Source organism: Micromys minutus, assembly GCF_963924665.1.
Source record: "Micromys minutus genome assembly, chromosome: 3".
NCBI lineage: Eukaryota > Metazoa > Chordata > Mammalia > Rodentia > Muridae > Micromys > Micromys minutus.
The window spans coordinates 98,143,698-98,164,434 of NC_137972.1; the positions used below are offsets into that span (position 1 = coordinate 98,143,698).

At 40.4% G+C, this 20,737-nt stretch overlaps 1 protein-coding gene across 1 annotated transcript in view; it reads right to left on the reverse strand.

Annotated features, from left to right (window-relative positions):
* The window catches only part of VIT (vitrin), a 125,217-nt gene that overhangs the window by 9,835 nt on the left and 94,645 nt on the right, over window positions 1-20,737 (reverse strand). Inside the window, exon 9 of the mRNA XM_080914868.1 lies at window positions 19,500-19,647. Coding sequence (XP_080770994.1) covers window positions 19,500-19,647 — 148 coding nt within the window. The remainder of the gene's footprint in view (window positions 1-19,499; window positions 19,648-20,737) is intronic.

Sequence of the window (20,737 nt, forward strand, 5' to 3'; positions counted from 1 at the left end):
TTTGGTTTTCAAAGCAGTCATGATTTAATTACAACTTACCCATTAACTCTTCTTTTTCTTTCTTATTCATTCATTCATCCATTTTAGGATTTCCTATACTGTAGCGAAATACTAAGTAGTCTTTCTGTTTCCTATTTTTGCTTCTTTTATTCTTCTTTAACCCCTAACCCCAGTGAACTCAACTCTCTCCAATTCATAGCCTATCACATAGTACATGGCACATAAAGGTCCCAATGATCAGTACCAAATAAATATTTCTTGTCCCATTTCTGATTATCTCTCCTCTGGGTTCCCTGAGTGCTCTCCATCACGGACACCTTCTCAACTTGTCCATAGTGGTCAGTACACACTGCCAAGTTTCTTCTTTTGAACCTCAGGCATACATGCAATGGCTCCCATGTACTTCCATTGGAAGGTACTCAGGTTTGGTAGTTCACAAACTGAAGGCATTTCTCCTTCCAATCTGTTCTGCTCAACTCTAATCCACTTCTGTATTCCTTGCTTCACTGAGCCAGCCAGTACTTAGCATTCTCCTCACCAAGTGCCACATTCAGCAAGACCTACCTCTTATCCGTCTCTCATAGCTGTTCCATTTTTCCTAGTCTCAGTTCCAGACTTTGGTCTCCTGACTGAACGATTAAGGTTCTAGCTGGATCTGGACTGTCTCTCAAAGGTTCATGTATTGAGACTGGCATCATTAGGAGGTAGTAAAACCCTGAGGCAGTGGGAGGATTGAGGTCACTGGGAGCATGCCTTTGAAGGGAATACAATAAATAAAACAGTAGCTAAAAATGTTGAGCATTTCCTCATGGGTACTCAATGTGATTTAAACTTCTATGACTTTGAGCCTCACAGCAATGCAGTCCACAAGTCTGTTTTCTTTCATGTTGGACTCAGCCTGTACGAATACACTGTGATAACATTAATTGTTGACTTGATACAACCTAGGAGAACCTGGGAAGAGAGTCTCAGTGAAGGTTGTCCACATCGGGCCGGCCTGCGTGTATGTCTATGTGCGATAATCTTGATCACCTTAACTGTTGTGGAAAGGCCCAGTCTAAAAGTGAAGGGCAACATACTCTAATTTAGGGAAGGTTAGCCAAGTACTGGGCCTGCTTTCATTGTTGTCTCAACTGCTCTTGGCTGTGCTGAGCTGTCCTGAACTCTTGCCTTGCCTTTTATTCAGTAAGGTACTCTAAACAGGAATTATGGGCTGAAATAAATCCTTTATATCCTAAGTTGCTTTTTGTCAAAGTAGAACAAGTGCCTCCCACTGAATCACAGTCCATCTCCTTGCTTTGTTCTTTGTTTTGTTTTTGGATAGCACCTCACATCATGTAGCCCAAGCTATCCTGAAACTTTCTCTATGTAGACCAGACTGGCCTTGAGCTCACTGGGATTCACCTTTGTGATTTGAGGTGTGCACCACTGCACCTAGCCTATCTGTATGCTTTTTAATCAGCTCTGATCTCAGAAGTCTGTGAATTCAGGCTTGTTCCTATTTCACACCTTTACTATACTTGTAGATGTTTCTTCAGCGCTGTCTGGAGTATAATCGCCTTCAGACTAGCACATTTTCTCCCTTTTTCCAAAGGACCAAACTACTGACACATGAACATTGAGTCTACAACCAACATCACTGTTACTTTTGCCCATTTGTGGTACCTGCATGTAACTTATGCCCACATGTGAGCCACATGTTAGCTTTCTCTTTACTTTTAAAATAGCAATCTCAAAGCAAAGTGTGTGCATACACACACTCACACATACCACACACAGAGCTGTAAACTAACTATTAAAATGACTCTAGGAAAAAGCTGAGACAGTAATGCCATCCGTTACCTCATTCAACTGTCTAGTCAGGTAACTAAATATTTTCCACCACCTCGCTAGAAATGATTCTAACATGGCTTTAAAATGAATGTGCATCTTAGTGAGCCAGCCAATTTACAGATAAGTAGATACACAAATCCTGAGGTCCAGTTGTAACCCAACAGCAGGTGATAATTCTGACTTTGAATCCCTAGTGCTTAGCACACAGGAAGGACTACATGTTGCGGAATGCACCCATAGGAGAAGGAAGGGTCCAGCTGTCTTTTTCTATGGCTCATTGTCTGTGTAGTAGAACACTCTGCATCAGAGCTCCACTTCAGTCTCCACCTTCCTGCATCACATCATGGATTTACACATCATGCACAGATTGGTCCTTAGAAGCACAAAGTCCTCTATTAGCTATTCATATACTTGATGAAAGGTGCTTTTCATTTTATTTAATGTCAATTTACTGGCTGATTTTGTGTCAACTTGACACAAGCTGGAGTTATCACAGAGAAAGGAGCCTCAGTTGAGAAAATGCCTCCATGAGATCCAGCTGTAAGGCATTTTCTCAACTAGTAATCAAGGGGGGGAGGGCCCAGCCCATTGTTGGTGGTGCCATCCCTGGGCTGGTGGTCCTGTGTTCTGTAATAAAGCAAGCTGAGCAAGCCAGGAGAAACAAGCCAGTAAGCAACATCCCTCCATGGCCTCTACATCAGCTCCTGCTTCCTGACCTGCTTGAGTTCCAGTCCTGACTTCCTTTGGTGATAAACTGTAATGTGGAAGTGTAAGCTGAACAAACCCTTTCCTCCCCAAGTTGCTTCTTGGTCATGATGTTTATGTAGGAATGGAAACCCTGACTAGGACAGTAATTTCTTTAAAAAATATTGCCTCCTCAAATAGACCATTGAGTTCTAAAGAGAATAAGCTATCATATATATTAAATGTCTTAGTGGATTCAAAGGTTGGACATGGGACCATTGAAACCCTTCCCAATGGTTGATTATGGGCAAAGCCATGGAACTGGTCCACTAAGGGTCTTTCTGGAACATCAAACCACTTAGATAAATCTTATACCATTATTTATTTTTAATGGCACAGGGCAGAATATCTTAGTACATGGTAAACAACAATGCTTACCAAATTTCATTCTGATTAAATTAAGGGAATAAATGGATTGTTAATCAGTGAGCTTATGACATCTCTTAGAATAGAGCATAGGAATACATAGGTGTATTGTGGATTACCCTGGTGATATTTGTATTTTGATGCTAATCCCACTTTGCAAAAAGGGCTGCCTAGAACGAGGAATGAATCATGTACTCAGGTGACTTCATCAGAACCTTCTCCCATTTTAACTTGTAAAATAAAGGCTAGAGCCAGTGATTGGGCAGGAGAAGGGAAGGTGGAGCTGAAAATTTTGAGGGAGAAGATGGGAGAAGAGAGAAGGAGACAATGGAGGAAGAGAAGGTGGAGGGAAGATGGAGCTGAAGCATGTGGCCTGGAGAAACCACAAGTTATAAGGGATCTCACAGCTGGGGAATAGAGTAGTGTAGTGGTAGATCTGTCTAATCTAGGCACAGCTTGTATTCATATTAATTGAGTTGTGCTTTCTTTGCACAGGCTTATTTGGGTTGGAGAGGTTATCACTATATGGGTGTGTTTGTTCTTTTCAAGAATGGATAGGTTGACTGCCTGACATTGTCACCTGGTCATTCTTCAGATAGGGCTGCTATGGTTTAGATACTACTTCTCCTGAACAGTTCAGGTGTTGGGTGCTTGATCTTCAGAGTCATGTTGTTGACATGGTAGAATCTCTGAGATAGGTAGGTGTCAGATGTGACCCTAGCAGAGGGTATCTATGTACTGAGCAAACCATCTTTGGAAAGAATTAATGCAGAACTTTAGGGACTGGATTGGGTTGTTATGAGGAACCTGGCACCACCCCACAGTTCTTTTTCAGAATGTGTCTCATGTGTACCTCTGCCCCTTGTTAACGCCTACCAAGAGCTCCTCACCAGAGTTAGACAAAAGTTGGTGACACACTCAAACTTCTGGAAACGTAAGATAAATAAAGTTATCTTCCTTATAAATTAAAAAACCATCAGGCATTTTGTTATAAAAATAGAAAACAGCAAAAAATAACATTTAAAAGATTATGCCCATAGTATTTTTGTATACACAATCTTTGAATTTTTAATTTTATTACAAGTTCTCTTGAAATGAAACCATATTTTTTTGCCTCAGTAGGATCAGAGATATACTTTGAAAACAAGAGAAAAAAATAAAGAGCTTACAGTTTAAGGACAAAATATAAAATTGTTCTATATTTGGAATAAGAACTAGGCTTGATGCAAAGAAAATAATACAGAGCTAAAATGTTTTCTGTGTATAGAAAGAGCTATTTTGCATACTAGCAAATGGCTGTTGGGAGCAGGTTTTGGAATCAAGGACACCTGTTAAAGGTAAGTACCGACAGGTTGATATCCTAGAGTCTACAGGTCTACCTCTGAACACTGTCAACAAATGGATAAACTTCTCAAAATAATTTGTTTTGCCTGTAGAGAAATATTAGCTAATTGTATTTTGTCCATCAAGGACCTTTTAAAACTGTTCCCTCTAAATAGGCAGTACCTTCAGATTATTATAAAATAATTTATATTTAGCCATCTAATTTTCATTGTGGAATGAAATAGGGGAGTTTGAATTTGGTCAATGAAATTAAGCATGCCTGTGAGATCAGGAAGAGGTTCTGGGGAACATGCATATGAGTGCAGGGAAGGGGACAGACTTACCACTAGAGGGCTTATATTGAAAACAGAGAAGATGCAAAAAACAAAAAGCTCCTAACCCAAAATGTCCAGGAAATCCAGGACACAATGAGAAGACCGAACCTAAGGATAATAGGAATAGAAGAGGGAGAAGAGTATCAACTAAGAGGCACAGTAAATATCTTCAACAAAATCGTAGAAGAAAACTTCCCTACCCTCAAGAATGAGATGACCACGAGCATAAAAGAAGCCTTCAGAACTCCAAATAGGTTGGACCAGAAAAGAAATACCTCCCAAAACATAATAGTAAAAACACCAAGTGCCCAAGGCAAAGAAATAATACTAAAAGCAGTAAGAGAAAAAGGTCAGGTAACATATAAAGGCAGGCCGATCAGAATCACACCCGATTTCTCAACAGAGACTATGAAAGCTAGAAGAGCCTGGACAGACATCATGCACACACTAAGAGAGCACAAGTGCCAGCCCAAGCTGCTATACCCAGCAAAACTATCAATCATCATAGATGGAGAGATGAAGATATTTCAAGACAAATCAAAATTTACACAATATCTGACCACAAATCCAGCACTACAATGAATTGGAAAACCCAATACAATGAGGGAAAATACAGCCTTGTAAAACAAGAAAACTCCTAAACAAGAAAACTAAAAGAAGAAAAAGACACAGACACAATTCAACCCACAAAAGCAATAATGGCAGGAAACAGAAACCACTATTCCTTGATATCTATTAACAGAAATGGACTCAACTCCCCAATAAAGAGACATAGGCTATCAGACTGGATGCATAAACAAAATCCAGCCTTTTGCTGCATACAGGAAACTCATCTCAGAGACAGAGACAGACACTATCTCAGAGTAAAAGGGTGGGAAAAATACTTCCAAGCAAACAGCCTCAAGAAGCAAGCTGGAGTTGATATTCTAATATTGAATAAAGTAAATTTCCAACCAAAAGTTATCAAAAAAGATAAGGAAGGACACTTTTTACTCATTACCGGGGAAATCTGTCAGGAGGAACTCTCAATCCTTAACATATATGCTCCAAATAAAAAAGCACCCACATTCATAAAAGAAACCCTACTAAAGCTAAAAAAATATATTTCACCCCACACAATAATAGTGGGACACTTTAATACCCCACTCTCACCAATGGAAAGATCATGGAAACAGAAACTGAACAAGGACACTGCAAAACTAGCAGAGACTTTGAACCAACTAGATTTAATAGATATATACAGAACATATCATCTTAAAGTAAAAGAATACACCTTCTTCTCAGCACCCGATGGCACCTTCTCAAAAACTGACCACATAATTGGACGCAGAACAAGCCTCAATTGATATAAGAAGATTGAAACACTCCCATGCATCCTCTCAGATCACCATGGTCTAAGGCTGGTCATTAACAACAACAAAGACAACAAAAAGCCCACATACAAATGGAAACTAAACAACGGTCTGTTAAATGATAGAAGGGTCAAAGAAGAAATAAAGAAAGAAATTAAGGATTTTCTAGAAGTCAACAAAAACGAAAACACAACATACCCAAACCTATGGGATGCAATAAAAGCAGTGCAGAGAGGAAAACTCATAGCCCTAAGTGCTTCCAAAAAGAAACTGGAGAGAGCTTACATCAGCAACCTGACAGCACAGCTAAAAGCCCTAGAACAAAAGGAAGCAGATATACCCAAGAAGAGTAGACGGCAAGAAATAATCAAAATTAGGGCAGAAATAGACCAAATAGAAACAAAAAGAACCATTGAAAAAATCAACAAAACCAAGAGGTGGTTCTTTAAGAAAATCAACAAGATTGATAAACCCCTAGCCAGACTAACTTAGAGGGCAAATAGAGAGTATACAAATTAACAAAATCAGAAAGGAAAGTGGAGACATAACAACTGAAACTGAGGAAATTCAAGAAATCATCAGATCCTACTACAAAAACTTATACTCCACAAAATTGGAAAATCTGGAAATGGATGAATTCTTAGACAGATACAAGATCCCAAAGTAAAACCAGGACCAAGTAAACCATCTAAATAACCCTATAACACCTAAAGAAATAGAAGAAGTCATCAAAAGCCTCCCAACCAAAAAAAGCCCAGGTCCAGACGGGTTCAGTGCAGAATTTTATCAGACATTTATTGCGGATATAACACCCATACTCTCCAAACTATTCCAAAAGATAGAATCAGATGGAATACTACCTACCTCATTTTTTGAGGCTACAATAACCCTCGTACCTAAACCACACAAAGACCCTACAAGGAAAGAGAACTTCAGACCAATCTAACTTATGAACATTGATGCAAAAATACTCAACAAAATCCTTGCAAACCAAATCCAAGAACACATCAGAACGATCATTCATCATGACCAAGTAGGCTTCATCCCTGGGATGCAGGGATGGTTTAATATAAGGAAATCCATCAATGTAATCCACCATATAAACAAAATCAAAGAACAAAATCACATGGTCATCTCACTAGATGCTGAGAAAGCATTTGACAAAATTCAACACCCCTTCATGTTAAAAGTCCTGGAAAGAACAGGAATCCAAGGTCCATACTTAAACATAATAAAAGCAATATACAGGAAACCAACAGCTAACATCAAACTTAAGGGGGGGAAACTTGAAGCAATCTCACTAAAATCAGGGACTCGACAAGACTGCCCACTCTCCCCCTACCTATTCAACATAGTACTGGAAGTCCTGGCTGGAGCAATTAGACAGCAAAAGGAGATCAAGGGGATACAAATCGGAAAGGAAGAAGTAAAAACATCACTCTTTGCCGATGACATGATAGTGTACTTATGTGACCCCAAAAATTCCACCAAAGAACTCCTACAGCTGATAAACAAGTTCAGCAAAGTGGCTGGGTACAAAATCAACTCAAACAAATCAGTAGCCTTCCTATACTCAAAGGAAAAACATGTGGAGAAAGAAATTAGGGAAAAGGTACCCTTCACAATCGCCACAAAAACTATAAAATACCTTGGTGTGACTCTAACTAAGCAAGTGAAGGACCTGTACGACAAGAACTTCAAACCTCTAAAGAAGGAAATTGAGGAGGATCTCAGAAAATGGAAAGATCTCCCTTGCTCATGGATGGGAAAGATCAACATTTTAAAAATGGCCATCCTACCAAAAGCAATCTACAGATTCAATACAATCCCCATCAAAATTCCAACACAGTTCTTCATGGAATTGGAAAGATCAATGTGCAATTTCATATGGAACAACAAAAGACCTAGAATAGCGAAATCCATACTCAACAACAAGAAAACATCTGCGGGAATCACTATCCCTGACCTCAAGCTATATTACAAGGCAATTGTGCTGAAAACTGCATGGTACTGGTACAGAAATAGGCATGTGGATCAATGGAATAGAATAGAAGATCCAGAAATGAGCCCTCATGTATATGGTCACCTGATATTTGACAAAGGAGCCGTAAACATTCCATGGAAAAAGGACAGCCTATTCAACAAATGGTGCTGGTCCAACTGGCAATCAGCATGCAAAAGAATGAAAATAGACCCTTTCTTATCTCCTTGTACAAAGCTCAAGTGTAAGTGGATCAAAGATCTCCACATTAAACCAGATACACTGAAACTATTAGATGAGAAAGCAGGGAAAACTTTAGCACATATAGGCACAAGAGAAAATTTTCTGAACAAAACACCAATGGCTCAAGCTCTAAGGTCAAAGTTTAACAAATGGGACTTAATGAGATTGCAAAGTTTCTGTAAGGCTAAGGACATCGTCAAGAAAACAAAATGGCAGCCAACAGAATGGGAAAAGATCTTTATCAACTCCACATCAGATAGAGGCCTAATATCTAAGGTATACAAAGAACTCAAAAAGCTAGACACCAGAGAATCAAATAACCCTATTAAAAAATGGGGTACAGAGCTAAACAAAACGTTCTCAGTTGAGGAATATTGAATGGTTGAGAAATATCTGAGGAAGAGCTTGACATCCTTAGCCATCAGGGAAATGCAAATCAAAACAACCCTGAGATTCCAGCAGTCAGATTGGCCAAGATCCAAAACTCAGATGACAACAGATGCTGGCGAGGTTGCGGAGAAAGAGGAACACTTCTCCACTGTTGGTGGGGTTGCAAACTAATACAACCACTCTGGAAATCAGTCTGGCGATACCTCAGAAAATTGGAAATACTACTACCCGAAGACCCAGCTATTCCACTTCTGGGCATATACCCCAGAGACACCTTAGTACACAACAAAGATATATGCACCACGATGTTCATAGCAGCTCTATTTATAATAGCCAGAAGCTGGAAAGAACCCAGATGTCCTTCAGAAGATGAATGGATACAAAAATTGTACATTTACACAATGGAATACTACTCAGCCACCAGAAACAATGACTTGACCAAATTCTTAAGAAAATGGCTGCATCTAGAGAATATCATTCTGAGTGAGATAACCCAGTCACAAAAGTACAGACATAATATGCAGTCACTGATAGTGGGATGCTAACCCCAGAGGCTTGCACTGCCCCAGAAACAACTCACAGACTGTATGAAGTCCAAGAAATAAAGAAAACAAAACAAAACAAAAAAATTTTTACACAACAAGAAAACTTTGACTATTTCCATGTTACATTTTGTTTTACATGTAATTTATGCTCAGTGTAACTATTAAGTTTTCAATGCATACTATCAAACCTTTAAAAAAATCAAGTACTGACTAAAAAAATATATTCATATTGTTTTATGTAAAAATTATTTTAAAATCTGAAAAAAAAGTACTGACAAAAATGTATTGTATAATTTTACGCAATAAATGCTTAAAATCTGTACATTTATCTTTGTTTTGTAAAATAAAGTTGTTTTTTTTTTTTTTTTTTTTTTTTTTAAAAAAAAGAAAACTATTCTGGTTCCAACAATGATTCTGAGCTTCACTAGAAAAGCTACTAGCCTTAGTGCATTTGGCCTGTGCCAACCAATTGGCTGAGGGACTTTGTACAACAATGAACATTGGCCTTATGATTTCCTAGCAGCAGAAAGGGTGAGATAGAGTCTTTCAGAATTGAGTTTTTATGTAATTAATATAAATAGTATTCAAACGGAAGAAAATAAACCCATTTGCTATAGGGTAAGGAAACCCTGCTGCTAAGGTCCAAGTCTGACGTCACTGAGCAGCCCTGAGCTTGGTGCAAAATGGCAGACTCCCTTTGTCAGCAGGGGCAAGAGTGTGTTTCTCTTTCTCTGGAGAATCCTGGACCCCACCTGAGGAATGTAACATAGTCCTGCACTTGAGATTACTGGAATGCCTCCCAATGCTAATGAGGCATCTCAGTACCATAAACTCAGCCAAATGACCTTTGTCCACCATGGATACGGTCAGCCACTTCCCCAAAACTATATAACAATGTTCACCCCAAATAAAGTGTATGCGTGTAAGGCCACCCCAAATAAAGGTATACACAAAAGCTAAGATCGTGTCAAAGAGCTATTTCATTGAAGACTGGCATGCACACACCAGGATCCTGCCTGTTCCAGACTGTGCTTCATCTTTCTAGCCCAGTGTGCAGTTGCATCTGGACACCGCGAGAGGGAGATATAGGAGGACATGGAACCACATTGGAGGCCTCCCCAGGTGAGCAGTGGAATGTCTAGGCAGCATAGCTTTCCAAACTCACACGGTTCTCATCACCTTGGGTCATGTTAGGATGTAGGTTTGCATCTGGAGAAGCAGCATGAAGTCCGAGGTTGTGTCTGTGTTGATCACTAAGTAGCTGAGTCTTAGAGAAGGTTTTAAAAATCCAGACCATAAGTAACGAGGTTGGCAGTGATGAGGAAGGGAGAAGGATAAATAGAAGTCTAGAGAAGGGAAGCTGGAGATGTGTCTCAATGATGGAGAGGGTGTGTTGTGCTTGCAGAGGACTGGAGTTCAGTTCCCAGGGCTCATATCTAGAAATTCACACCTATAACTCTGGCTCTGATGCCCTCTTCTGGCTTCCATGAAAAACTATACACACACTCACATAGCCCCACATAAATACATGCATACACATAACTAAAAGCTAAGTCTTACAAGAAAGAAATCTAGAAAGGGAAGAGAAAGACAGAGAGGAATGGGATGAAGGTACACAGGCCTGTGATTGGTCACCTAGGAGGAGACATGTGGTCAGTAACAGGATTCACACAGCCTATGATGGCAGCATAGGCTTCAGGAATAATCATGCTTTCCCCTCTGGTTGTATGAATTATTACTTGAAAAGCTAGTGGTGCTTTGGCTCTACATGTAGAAATTATGATTTCATAGAACTATTGCTTAGCATGAGCATCAGAAAATTTAATGACCCCTAAATGGAGGACCGAGATGGCTATCCACTTTTTAAGAATGGAGGGTGGTCTCAGAAGATCCTGCACAAGTCCAACCAACGTGTAATAGGAGCTCACAGGAACCACTGGTAAAGCCAAGTGTGGTTGTTTTGTATGTGCCTCAGAGAACTGTATAGGAGGGTATATTAGAGTTATCTAAAGAAACAACTAAATAGAATGAATATATTATATGTAATATAGTATATAATATGTAGTATATAATATATATATAGTATATGTGTACTATATGAGGTGGTCTAGTAAATTCCCTTCCAATATATTATACATAATATATTTTATACAATATATTATATCTTTATATAGTAGATACAATATATTTCTAGCAAATATATTAGTAGTATATATCATATTATATATACTATATACTACACATACAACATGATACACACATATGTAAATATATAAATACAACACAAATACACACACACATATATATGAGAGTTATTAGGCTGGCTAATGGGATGTGGTCCAGGTAGTCTACAAAGGTTGTCTGAAAATGGAAAGGCTGAGAATCTAGGAACTGTTCAATCCATGAAGCTAAATGTTTTAGTAGCCTTAATATGGAGTCAGAATTCTGGAGCTTCATGGAGAACATCTAGTCCTCACTCTACATTGACATCTGAAGAATATGGTTAACCCTAGTTACAGCAACAGGATAGATGAACTTGCCAGCATGAATTAGGGCAAGTAGGCAAAGCACAAAGCTTCCTTCTTCCATGTCCTTTTATTTGCGGTTGTCATCAGAAGGTGTGGCTCAGGTTTAAGATGAGTCTTCTTGCTTCTAATAATCTTACTAAGAAAATGCCTCGGACTGAAGAGATAGCTCAGTGGTTAAGAGCACTGAATGCTCTTCTGGAGGTCCTGAGTTCAAATCCCAACAACCACATGGTGGCTCACAACCATGTGTAATAAGATCTGATGCCCTCTTATAGTGTGTCTGAAGACAGCTACAGTCTTTTATTTATTATTTATATAATAAATTTATTTTTAATTTAAAATAAATTTATTATTTATTAAATAAATAGATAAATACATAAATACATAAATAAATAAATAAGAAAATACCTCATCAGATCACCCAGTAGCTTGGATCCCAGTTAATTTCTGATGTAGGCAAGTTGACAAGATTAGAGCTCACAGAGAGAGAAGAAAAAGCCTAAGTTTCTTTTTAAAAATTCCCTCTCTCTTATCATGTATGTATGTATGTATGTATGTATGTATGTATGTATGTACGTGTGTGGTATATGATTTATGAATATGGGATATGTCTATACATGTGTGTAAGTATGGGTTAGCATGTACCAAGGAACATGTGTAGAGGTCAGTCTTTGCCTTCTACCGTGTTTTGAGACACAGAGTAATGTTTGCCCTGCACATGCCAGGCTCCAGCTGGCCCAGAACTTTCCTGCATTGCCTTTTCTGTTTCCTTTCTCCCTGTAGACTCACTACCATTACAGATGCATGCTGCACCATCTAGATTTGTACATGAATTGATTACAGATGCACACTACAGTGTCTAGATTTTTACATGGGTTCTGGGGATAGGAACTATGGTTCTCATTTTTCTGTGACAACACTTTTACTCTTTTTAACCATTCCCCAACCCCCAATATTCCTTTGGGTGTAGTGTTTTCAGGTTGCTGAGCTTGAAAATTCTGCCTTTTTAAGGACAAGAGCTTACTCAGCTTGTTTGCCTGTCTCTCTGAGAGAAGCAAGCATCCAGGTGGGGTCTTTTCAAGAGGCACAGAGTCAGCTTAGGGAGGTGACAGGCAGTTGGCTGTGTTAAGGTCCTGTTAGTTCCTGGAAGCTTGCGTGCTTCAGTGCTTCAATACTGTACTTGGGAAAGGCAGCACTTTCCACCCCAACCTTGGGGCATCAATGTTTCTTACACTGGCCACAGACCAAGTTCACAGGAACAGGAAGTTAGAGAATCCATTTCAAGTCCTTGGCTCTCACCTGATTCTGTTCCGTATATTTGAACCATACCTATCACAGCTTGGGAGGAAGTGAGGAACTTCTCTTCGAAGCAGTCTAAGTGATGCTAATGTGAAGTTAGAGCCCAGGCTGCCCCTTCTCACTCAGGAAGGTACACATGTGCATGGCATTTGTGTGCTTACATGTGTGTGTTGTGATTCACATCTGCCAGCTGCAACACTGCTAGACTGCATGTCAAGTCCCTCCCACTCCTCGCTTTGGCACAGACACAGACCATGTGGCAGGGTGAGTACATTACCAGCTGTATTTGTTTCTTATGGCTGCAGTTGCAAATGCATGACCTAAACAATACACATCAGGTTCACAGTTCCCAAGGTCTGGAGCCCAGAGCTTAAGGTTCTGCCAGGGGTGCATATCTTCAGAAGAATGCTCATGCACCTTGCTTATGACCTCCTCTGTCCTCAAAGCCTGCAATAAGCATCTCTCTAGTCTTCCAGTGTGCGTCCAAAAAATTCAAATCATTGATTGATTGGTCAGGGTATCAATCAAACACTGGGCAACAAAAGATGTCCATAAGCCTTGGCAATCAGAATCAGGCCATTTCCAACGACATATCTGGAAGTTAGCTGCAGCTCTCTATGAAGTTACATTGGCTATAGACAAAATTGGGACAGGATCTGGATTTCAATCAAGTATTAGTGCACGTGTTAAGCCTAATCTCTTATTAATTGGTCGTGTTAAAATTACTTTTGTTCTTCTGTGGTATTTAATGTGAGTTGTGTTGATTGCACACTTTCCAATTGTGTTAGTGTTTTGAAATCTGGCATGTCTGTAATGGTCGTTTATCAACCAGCCTTTATTCTTTAGCCTGTGAGTATTACAGGGCCTTGGTATTCTGAAAAAGACTTGCAAAACAGCTAGGAAAGGTCCTCTTCCCTCCACTCTGTCTGCGGATAGGGGGCACCACTGATCCACAGAAGACTTCGCTATGCCTACTGTTCCACTGTATGTGACTACAAGTCTTCAGTTCAAGGCTGAAAGTCATAGGGATGAAAAAGCAAAAAAAAAAAAATATATATATATAGGTGGTGTAGCACAAGTCCCAGCCTTACAAAGTCATTGTAAACCCCAGGCCAAAGGAATATTTATCTATAAATGAAGAAAACGAGCACTTTGCTGGTTTGCAAAATTAGAAAATCAATTTTCTTATTTTGATGTCCTGAAGTTGGCAATGAAGTCCAAGAGAAAATGCATAATTCTCTTCCATTTATAGGACTGAAATGGAAAAAAAAAAAAACTGAAGTTTAGGGGGCAGTTAGCATCTCTGGATGTTCTGGGGGGAGTTAACATCTGTGCATGTTCTGGGGGCAGTTAGACCTGTGGATGTTCTGGGGGGCAGTTAGCATCTCTGGATGTTCTGGGGGGGCGGCAGTTAACATCTGTGGATGTTCTAGGGGGCAGTTAACATCTGTGGATGTTCTGGGGGGCAGTTAGCATCTGTGGATGTTCTAGGGGGCAGTTAGACCTGTGGATGTTCTGGGAGGCAGTTAACATCTGTGGATGTTCTGGGGGGGAAGTTAACATCTGTGGATGTTCTTGGGACAGTTAGACCTGTGAATGTTCTGGGGGCAGTTAGACCTGTGGATGTTCTGGGGGCAGTTAGACCTGTGGATGTTCTGGGGCAGTTAGACCTGTGGATGTTCTGGGACAGTTATACCTCTGGATGTTCTGGGGGGCAGTTAGACCTGTGGATGTTCTGGGGGCAGTTAGACCTGTGGATGTTCTGGGGCAGTTAGACCTGTGGATGTTCTGGGGGCAGTTAGACCTGTGGATGTGGCTGAGCTACAAGATAAGATGCATGCTAGTTGCAGGCACCCTGCCTGTTAGCGTTTACCAAATAACAACAGTTCTGGCTGTGTTTTCCTCTGTTTGTGTACCTCTTCATTTTAAGAGCAATTACATACCTGTTGGTTATATAATTTTAACTTTAGAATGCATGAACAAGATGGGGCCTTGATCCTTGACCTTGGGTTCCAGAACTGCCTTTGGATTGGTGGGAAGCATCAACTGTAAACCGCTTTTCTAGGGCATGAGCAACAGTCTGCCTTTGATTCAGTTTGACATTTGAAGGATTTTAACTGTCTGATAATTGCCTTCTTCTCATGGTTGAGCATTTAGTAGGTGTTCTCAGGAAAGCTGCATGGTGCTTCTGAATCTGCACCAAATGTCACCTGTTCTATTAAAGGCATGTTCTGACTGTGGAAGGCAGCCACAGTTGCTTACAGGATGTCATGATTTTGGGTTATGAGCTGTGCAGACAGGGAAGAGGGGAGAGAGACCTGGTAGAGGATGCTGATCTCTAAAAGGAGAATTGAATGGATGATCAAAGAGCCCATGAGACACTCAGAGAGTGACCAGTGACTCCTCAATCTTATGAACACACCTAGACATACAGATCACTTCACTAGGCTACCTCTGAGCCTGTTTTTTGTCTCCGTAGGATCTTCCAGTTCGGGCTCCTGAAGAATCCAACATGTTGCATTTCATAACTTAATACATCTTGGGCTTTTCTTATTTCCTGCTACTACCTGGCACAGGACTTTGAAGTTCTTAATTTAATTCTTGTAGTCTAAACTTCAAAGTATGAATTCTGAGTCAGCTTGTCCCGAGGAGCTCCTTGGGGAAGCTGTGTGGGGAAGGAACAGTGGAAATGAAGGTGGGCACCTGTGAGGTGAAGATGATTTGTCACCGGGTCTCCTCGGGTCCTTCTCAACCTCCGCTCCCTCCTCCGTGGCTGTTCTTGATGGGGTAGGCATCTCTTAGCAGAGCCTGGAGACCTCACTACAGCAAGGTAAAACTAGAAGTCTTTAGGCTCCATAATTCTAAGGTAAAGGGTTGATTTATTTTCATGTGGGAGTGCAGATACCTAGCAATATGCTTTGTATATTGTCCAGGTACAGACAGTGTATCCAGATAATTTTGGTAAGTGGGTATAAAGGGACTGAGGAAGAGCTACCCAGAGAGTGTATGTTACTGTTGCTGTTGGACAGTTTGAGAGTTGGGAGGGAATAGAAAAGCAGATAAATGTTGGCACAATTCCTGGATATGTAAAGGTGCTTGCCATGCGAGTCTGGCAACCAGGATTTGGTCCTTAGGGCCAACATTTTATTAGGCAGAAAAATTGAGGACCAGCTCTTGTAAAGTTGTCTTTTTACTTCCACACAAGTATGTGGCATGTGTGTGACTACACATTCTCTCTCTCTCTCTCTCTCTCTCTCTCTCTCTCTCTCTCTCTCTCTCTCTCACACACACACACACACACACACACACACAAATAATAAATAAACAATAAATAAACATTTAAAGCAGAGGAGGGGCTGGAGCCTGCATCATTGTGAGCTGTGAGTGTTACTATGCTGCCTGTGGACAGCAGCTTCCTCGGTGTGTGCTGTGGACTTGAACCACAGTTCTCCAGGAGGCAAGCATTTGGCCTCAGACGAAGCCTCAAACTATCATTGTTTTCTCTTATTCTGAGGCTGCAACTTTCTGGTCCGGTCAGATAGCTTCTGTAGGACTATCCAGGCTCTAACTCTGTAAGTCAATCAAATAAACCCATTTAGATAATCATATTTCCTATTTGGTTCTGTTCCTCTGGAGAACCCTGACTCACACAGAAAGCAATTGGATCTGGTGAGAACCCCAAGGCTGTGAGTGGAGACAGATTCTCATCTGACAAAGCTTTTCCCTACTCAGCTCCACAGATCTGGGCCCAGCAGTACCTTGTCCAGTCTCCCTCCCACTTTCCTCCTCTTCTGGAGCTCATACCATTTAGCGAGGAAAAGGCTGAAGAGAGATAGGTGGCGGGACCACTGTACACCTTCAATAAGGAGCAATTTCAGCTGGAAAGCGTGACAAATTTTGGCCTTATCAGGCCACTCTTCAATTTGGGGCTGCAAGCAAGAGGAAGCAGCTTGCTGGCCTGTTAGTCCAACATCCATTTATTGGCTTTCTTCTGAGCCAGCCATTGAATTATACAATGCCAGAGCTGGTAGAGCCCTAATAAATCATCAGTTGACCCCATATTTTACAGGTGTCAGCACTTATACGCAGAGGTTAAGTGATTGTATAAGATCCTGGGTGGGGGGCTAAGGTCAGAATTCAGGTCTTCTGTCAGCAATGCTTTTCTTCCCACCCTGCTACAGGCAAGGCGAAGATGACAGATTAGGTTATATGAGCATAAAATGAAGGGACAGATGCACATTTGGCCTAAATGCCTTAAATTAAATTAATACAGTTGGAGAAAAGGCAGACACTAAAGCATGTTTAGAAAGTGAGACTGGAAAGCAAGGGTGTTAAAGCTTTCTTCCAAATGGCGATCATTTGCAGGAAAACTGGAGAGAACTGGGGGAGGGGCTGTGCTCAGGATGCTACAGGTGGAGTATCTTACTAGGAAAATTGATTTTAGTTCCTATGTTTCTGGAGGTTGAAGACGCCATTCTAGGAAGTGTTTACTGATATGCATCCCATGGTGGCAGGTTCAAGACAGCCAAGGCAAGAAGAGCCAAAGCTGTCTTCATAACAAATTCACCTTCTTGATAGCTAAGCTGGACCCTTGATTATTGCACAAGTCTATTGATAACCCTGGCCATCCCCAGTGCTTCTATTGCTAAGTACCCCTGGCTGTCACCACTTCACATCACCGTTGCTCTGAGAGCTAAGTTACTGGTAGATAAACTCAGAGGCCACACTCGAACCGCCATGGTGTAGAGGGACTGTCTATTGCTTTTGCTTCCCTGCCACATTTACTAGTTACCCCTCATTTTTGTTAGCACACAATGTTTCTTCAGCCATTCTTCTTTCCCTTGACATAGCCATCACCTTGTTTTCCTACCACACCAAAAGCCCAGGTCCATACAAGCTTTTAAATCAGCTATTTTTGATGTGAGATAACACAGCAAGTTTTGAATCCTCCAATAAAATCGACAAGGATATCTGGCACTAAATACTTGTATGTGCTCTTTATAGGAAGGTTTGTTCTGCATTTGCTATCTTAAAAAATACCAGAGGAATGAAAATGGGCTGACATTTGGAGAACAAGAAAACAAGAACCCCATAAAACCCCACCTTTTTCTATTTTCTACCAGATTTCAAGTCATACCACACAATAGGTCATAAACACTGGTTGGTGGCATTTGCAAGGTTTGGTTATTTATAATTGTCTCTTAATTATTTATAATTGTCAGTTAGCTAAGCTACTACTTTTTCTTGACAGAAATAGAAGAGAGGAACAAATGCATTCAAATTTAATTCTGGAAATATACATATTATGAGTTATTTGACAAATAAAGTGTTTTCACATAGGCTGGAGAGATGGCTCAGAGGCTACAAGCAGTGACTACTCTTCCAAACGTCCTGAGTTCAAATTCCAGCAACCACATGGTGGCTCTGATGCTCTCTTCTGGTGTGTCTGAAGACAGCAACAGTGTACTTATATATAATAAATAAGTTTAACAAATAAAAAAGGAAGTTTTTTCACTTATTTTTCTCATAACTCAAAGTAGAGTAACTAGCTTGTTTCTACCAACTCAAACACCTGCTGAGGTCTTCGTACCACACCTGTAACTAATCTGCTCTGGGCAGCCCTCGGAGTGCTTGCCAGCTGGGAGATGTACGGAAGGGCTGGAGTGTTGGGGTGCTTATTTTTATTCAGAAGCAATGGCCATGCCATCACTAAAGCTTTGGAGTAAGAGCACTGAGCTCTGTCTTGATTTCCAATTCCAAGGGCTAAACTACAGGTATGTGAGGAAGAAAAGCATCATGGGTAACCAAATCCCTCCTGTGGCTAGCATATATAGCTGTTTGAAATGCTCTTACAGCTGCAGATATATGCGTGTTTTGTTCTTTTGGCTGTGATCTGCCATATCTGGGTTCTGTTGTAGGGAGAAACATATCCATATCTAAACTAATCTTGATTTATGATTTCAAATTAGAGAAAAGAATCTTGAGTTTGGAATGTTGCTATGGCCCCTTAACCCCTACCCTTAATAAAATAACCAGATGGATTCAGGGCCACTGTCTCAGTGCTGAGCCAGCTGGTGGAACCCCCTCTCTGTGCCCTGGGGCTTTCCCGTCACCTGGTGGACTTTATCAATATACTTAAGAAAACCCAAAGTTGTTTTGAGGAAAGAGAATGTTCAACCTAAAGCACTGTGGCTGTTGGGCATTATCTTTCTTTGTCTAGAGATAAAGAAACTGGTGATAGCCGAACCAATTCATTCATGGATTGCACCTAGTGCTCTTAATCCCTACAAATGAATGTCTGCATCAATCATGAGAGTGCAAATGAGTACAAATGGCATTTACTCACATGCATGTGTTATTAACCTTTTTTTCCCTTTGGGAAGGCTCACATTTCTTCACATTTCTCCAATGGCAGCTGGATTGCTTCCTTTTTTTTTTTTTTTTTTTTTTTTTTTTAACACATTCGAGTTAGAGAAGGGAATGAATCAGTGCTTCAGGACACATTGTGTCTTGAAGTTAGGTGTGCAGGGATAGCCAGGCTCAGCAGGAGCTGCACTTACCCATACTGAACAACACCCATGAGAGGACCAGCAGGGCCGATGTCCAGAGCCTGGATAACATCCACTAGGAATTGCTTCTGGATCTGGAAGCGGCGTTTGCCGATGCTGGTGCTCCCATCAATTATGAATGACAAGTCAATTTTGCAGTCTGAGGGATAGAAAAGGATGCTATGATTCTGATTGGCTCTGAGTGCTCCTACCTAGGCATCTAGTTGCTCAGTGTTCCCACCCAGGAAGATATATAGAAAAATAAATTAAATGTTATAACTTAGTTGTTTTCACAGATACACACATACATATATAGAGATACTATTTATATATAATATACATTCACTGATATGAATTAAACTATATATGTAGGAATGTATATTATATAAGTTATAATTTAATATAAATATAATTTAATTTACAAGTTAAACAAACTAACAGACTAGCAACAATTAATAACAAAGCAGAATAATTATAACAATATACTAAAATAAAAATGAGTAAAATTTTGGGGGTTATTTATTTCTAGAATTTTCCATTTACTACTTTAGATCACAGTTGATGGGTGAGCAAAACTATGGAAAAGAAAAACTAGGAAGGGGTAAGGTGGATCTGCCCTGCAGGAGGACAGTGAGGGGTGTGAGAGGGATGGCAAGGGCCGAAGGTTAGCTTTAGCCTTTCAATGAATGCTACATGGCTAGCAAGTTAGAGTTTGATATCCTCCTCTGCAATGGTACTGACTCAGTATGATAAAACTGACTGTTCATTGTTGAGCTGAAGCCCTTGGAGTTCATATAGCCTTAAGACTAATTTTAAAAAATGAAATATGATTGACAAATTAATGCTTTTGGGAGACAACAGTATTTCAGAACTATTTTCAAGATGAGACAGGAGAATAAAGCATTTTGATCTACAGCATCCAAGAACACCCAATGGCCAGCATCCCATGTGGGTGGGGGAGAAACTGCACACGTTCCTAAACTCTGCATGGCTTCCTTGGGCCTGGCATTGCCTGTCTCCATTAACAAATGTGGTATAGGCAAGGGAAGGCTGTTGAAAGTATTAAATGCTTCTGACAAAGTTTGAGGCAAAATTGATTAGAAGTAATTATTGATGAATAATGGATACAGATTCCTGGATGGAGGAAAAAGTTGAATCTAAGAATGTACTAAAATGGCTACTAAAACCAGAGGAGGTTTTGAGGAGACCCCAGGGCTTTCTGTCTGCCTCTGCTCCATGTATTTTGTGTC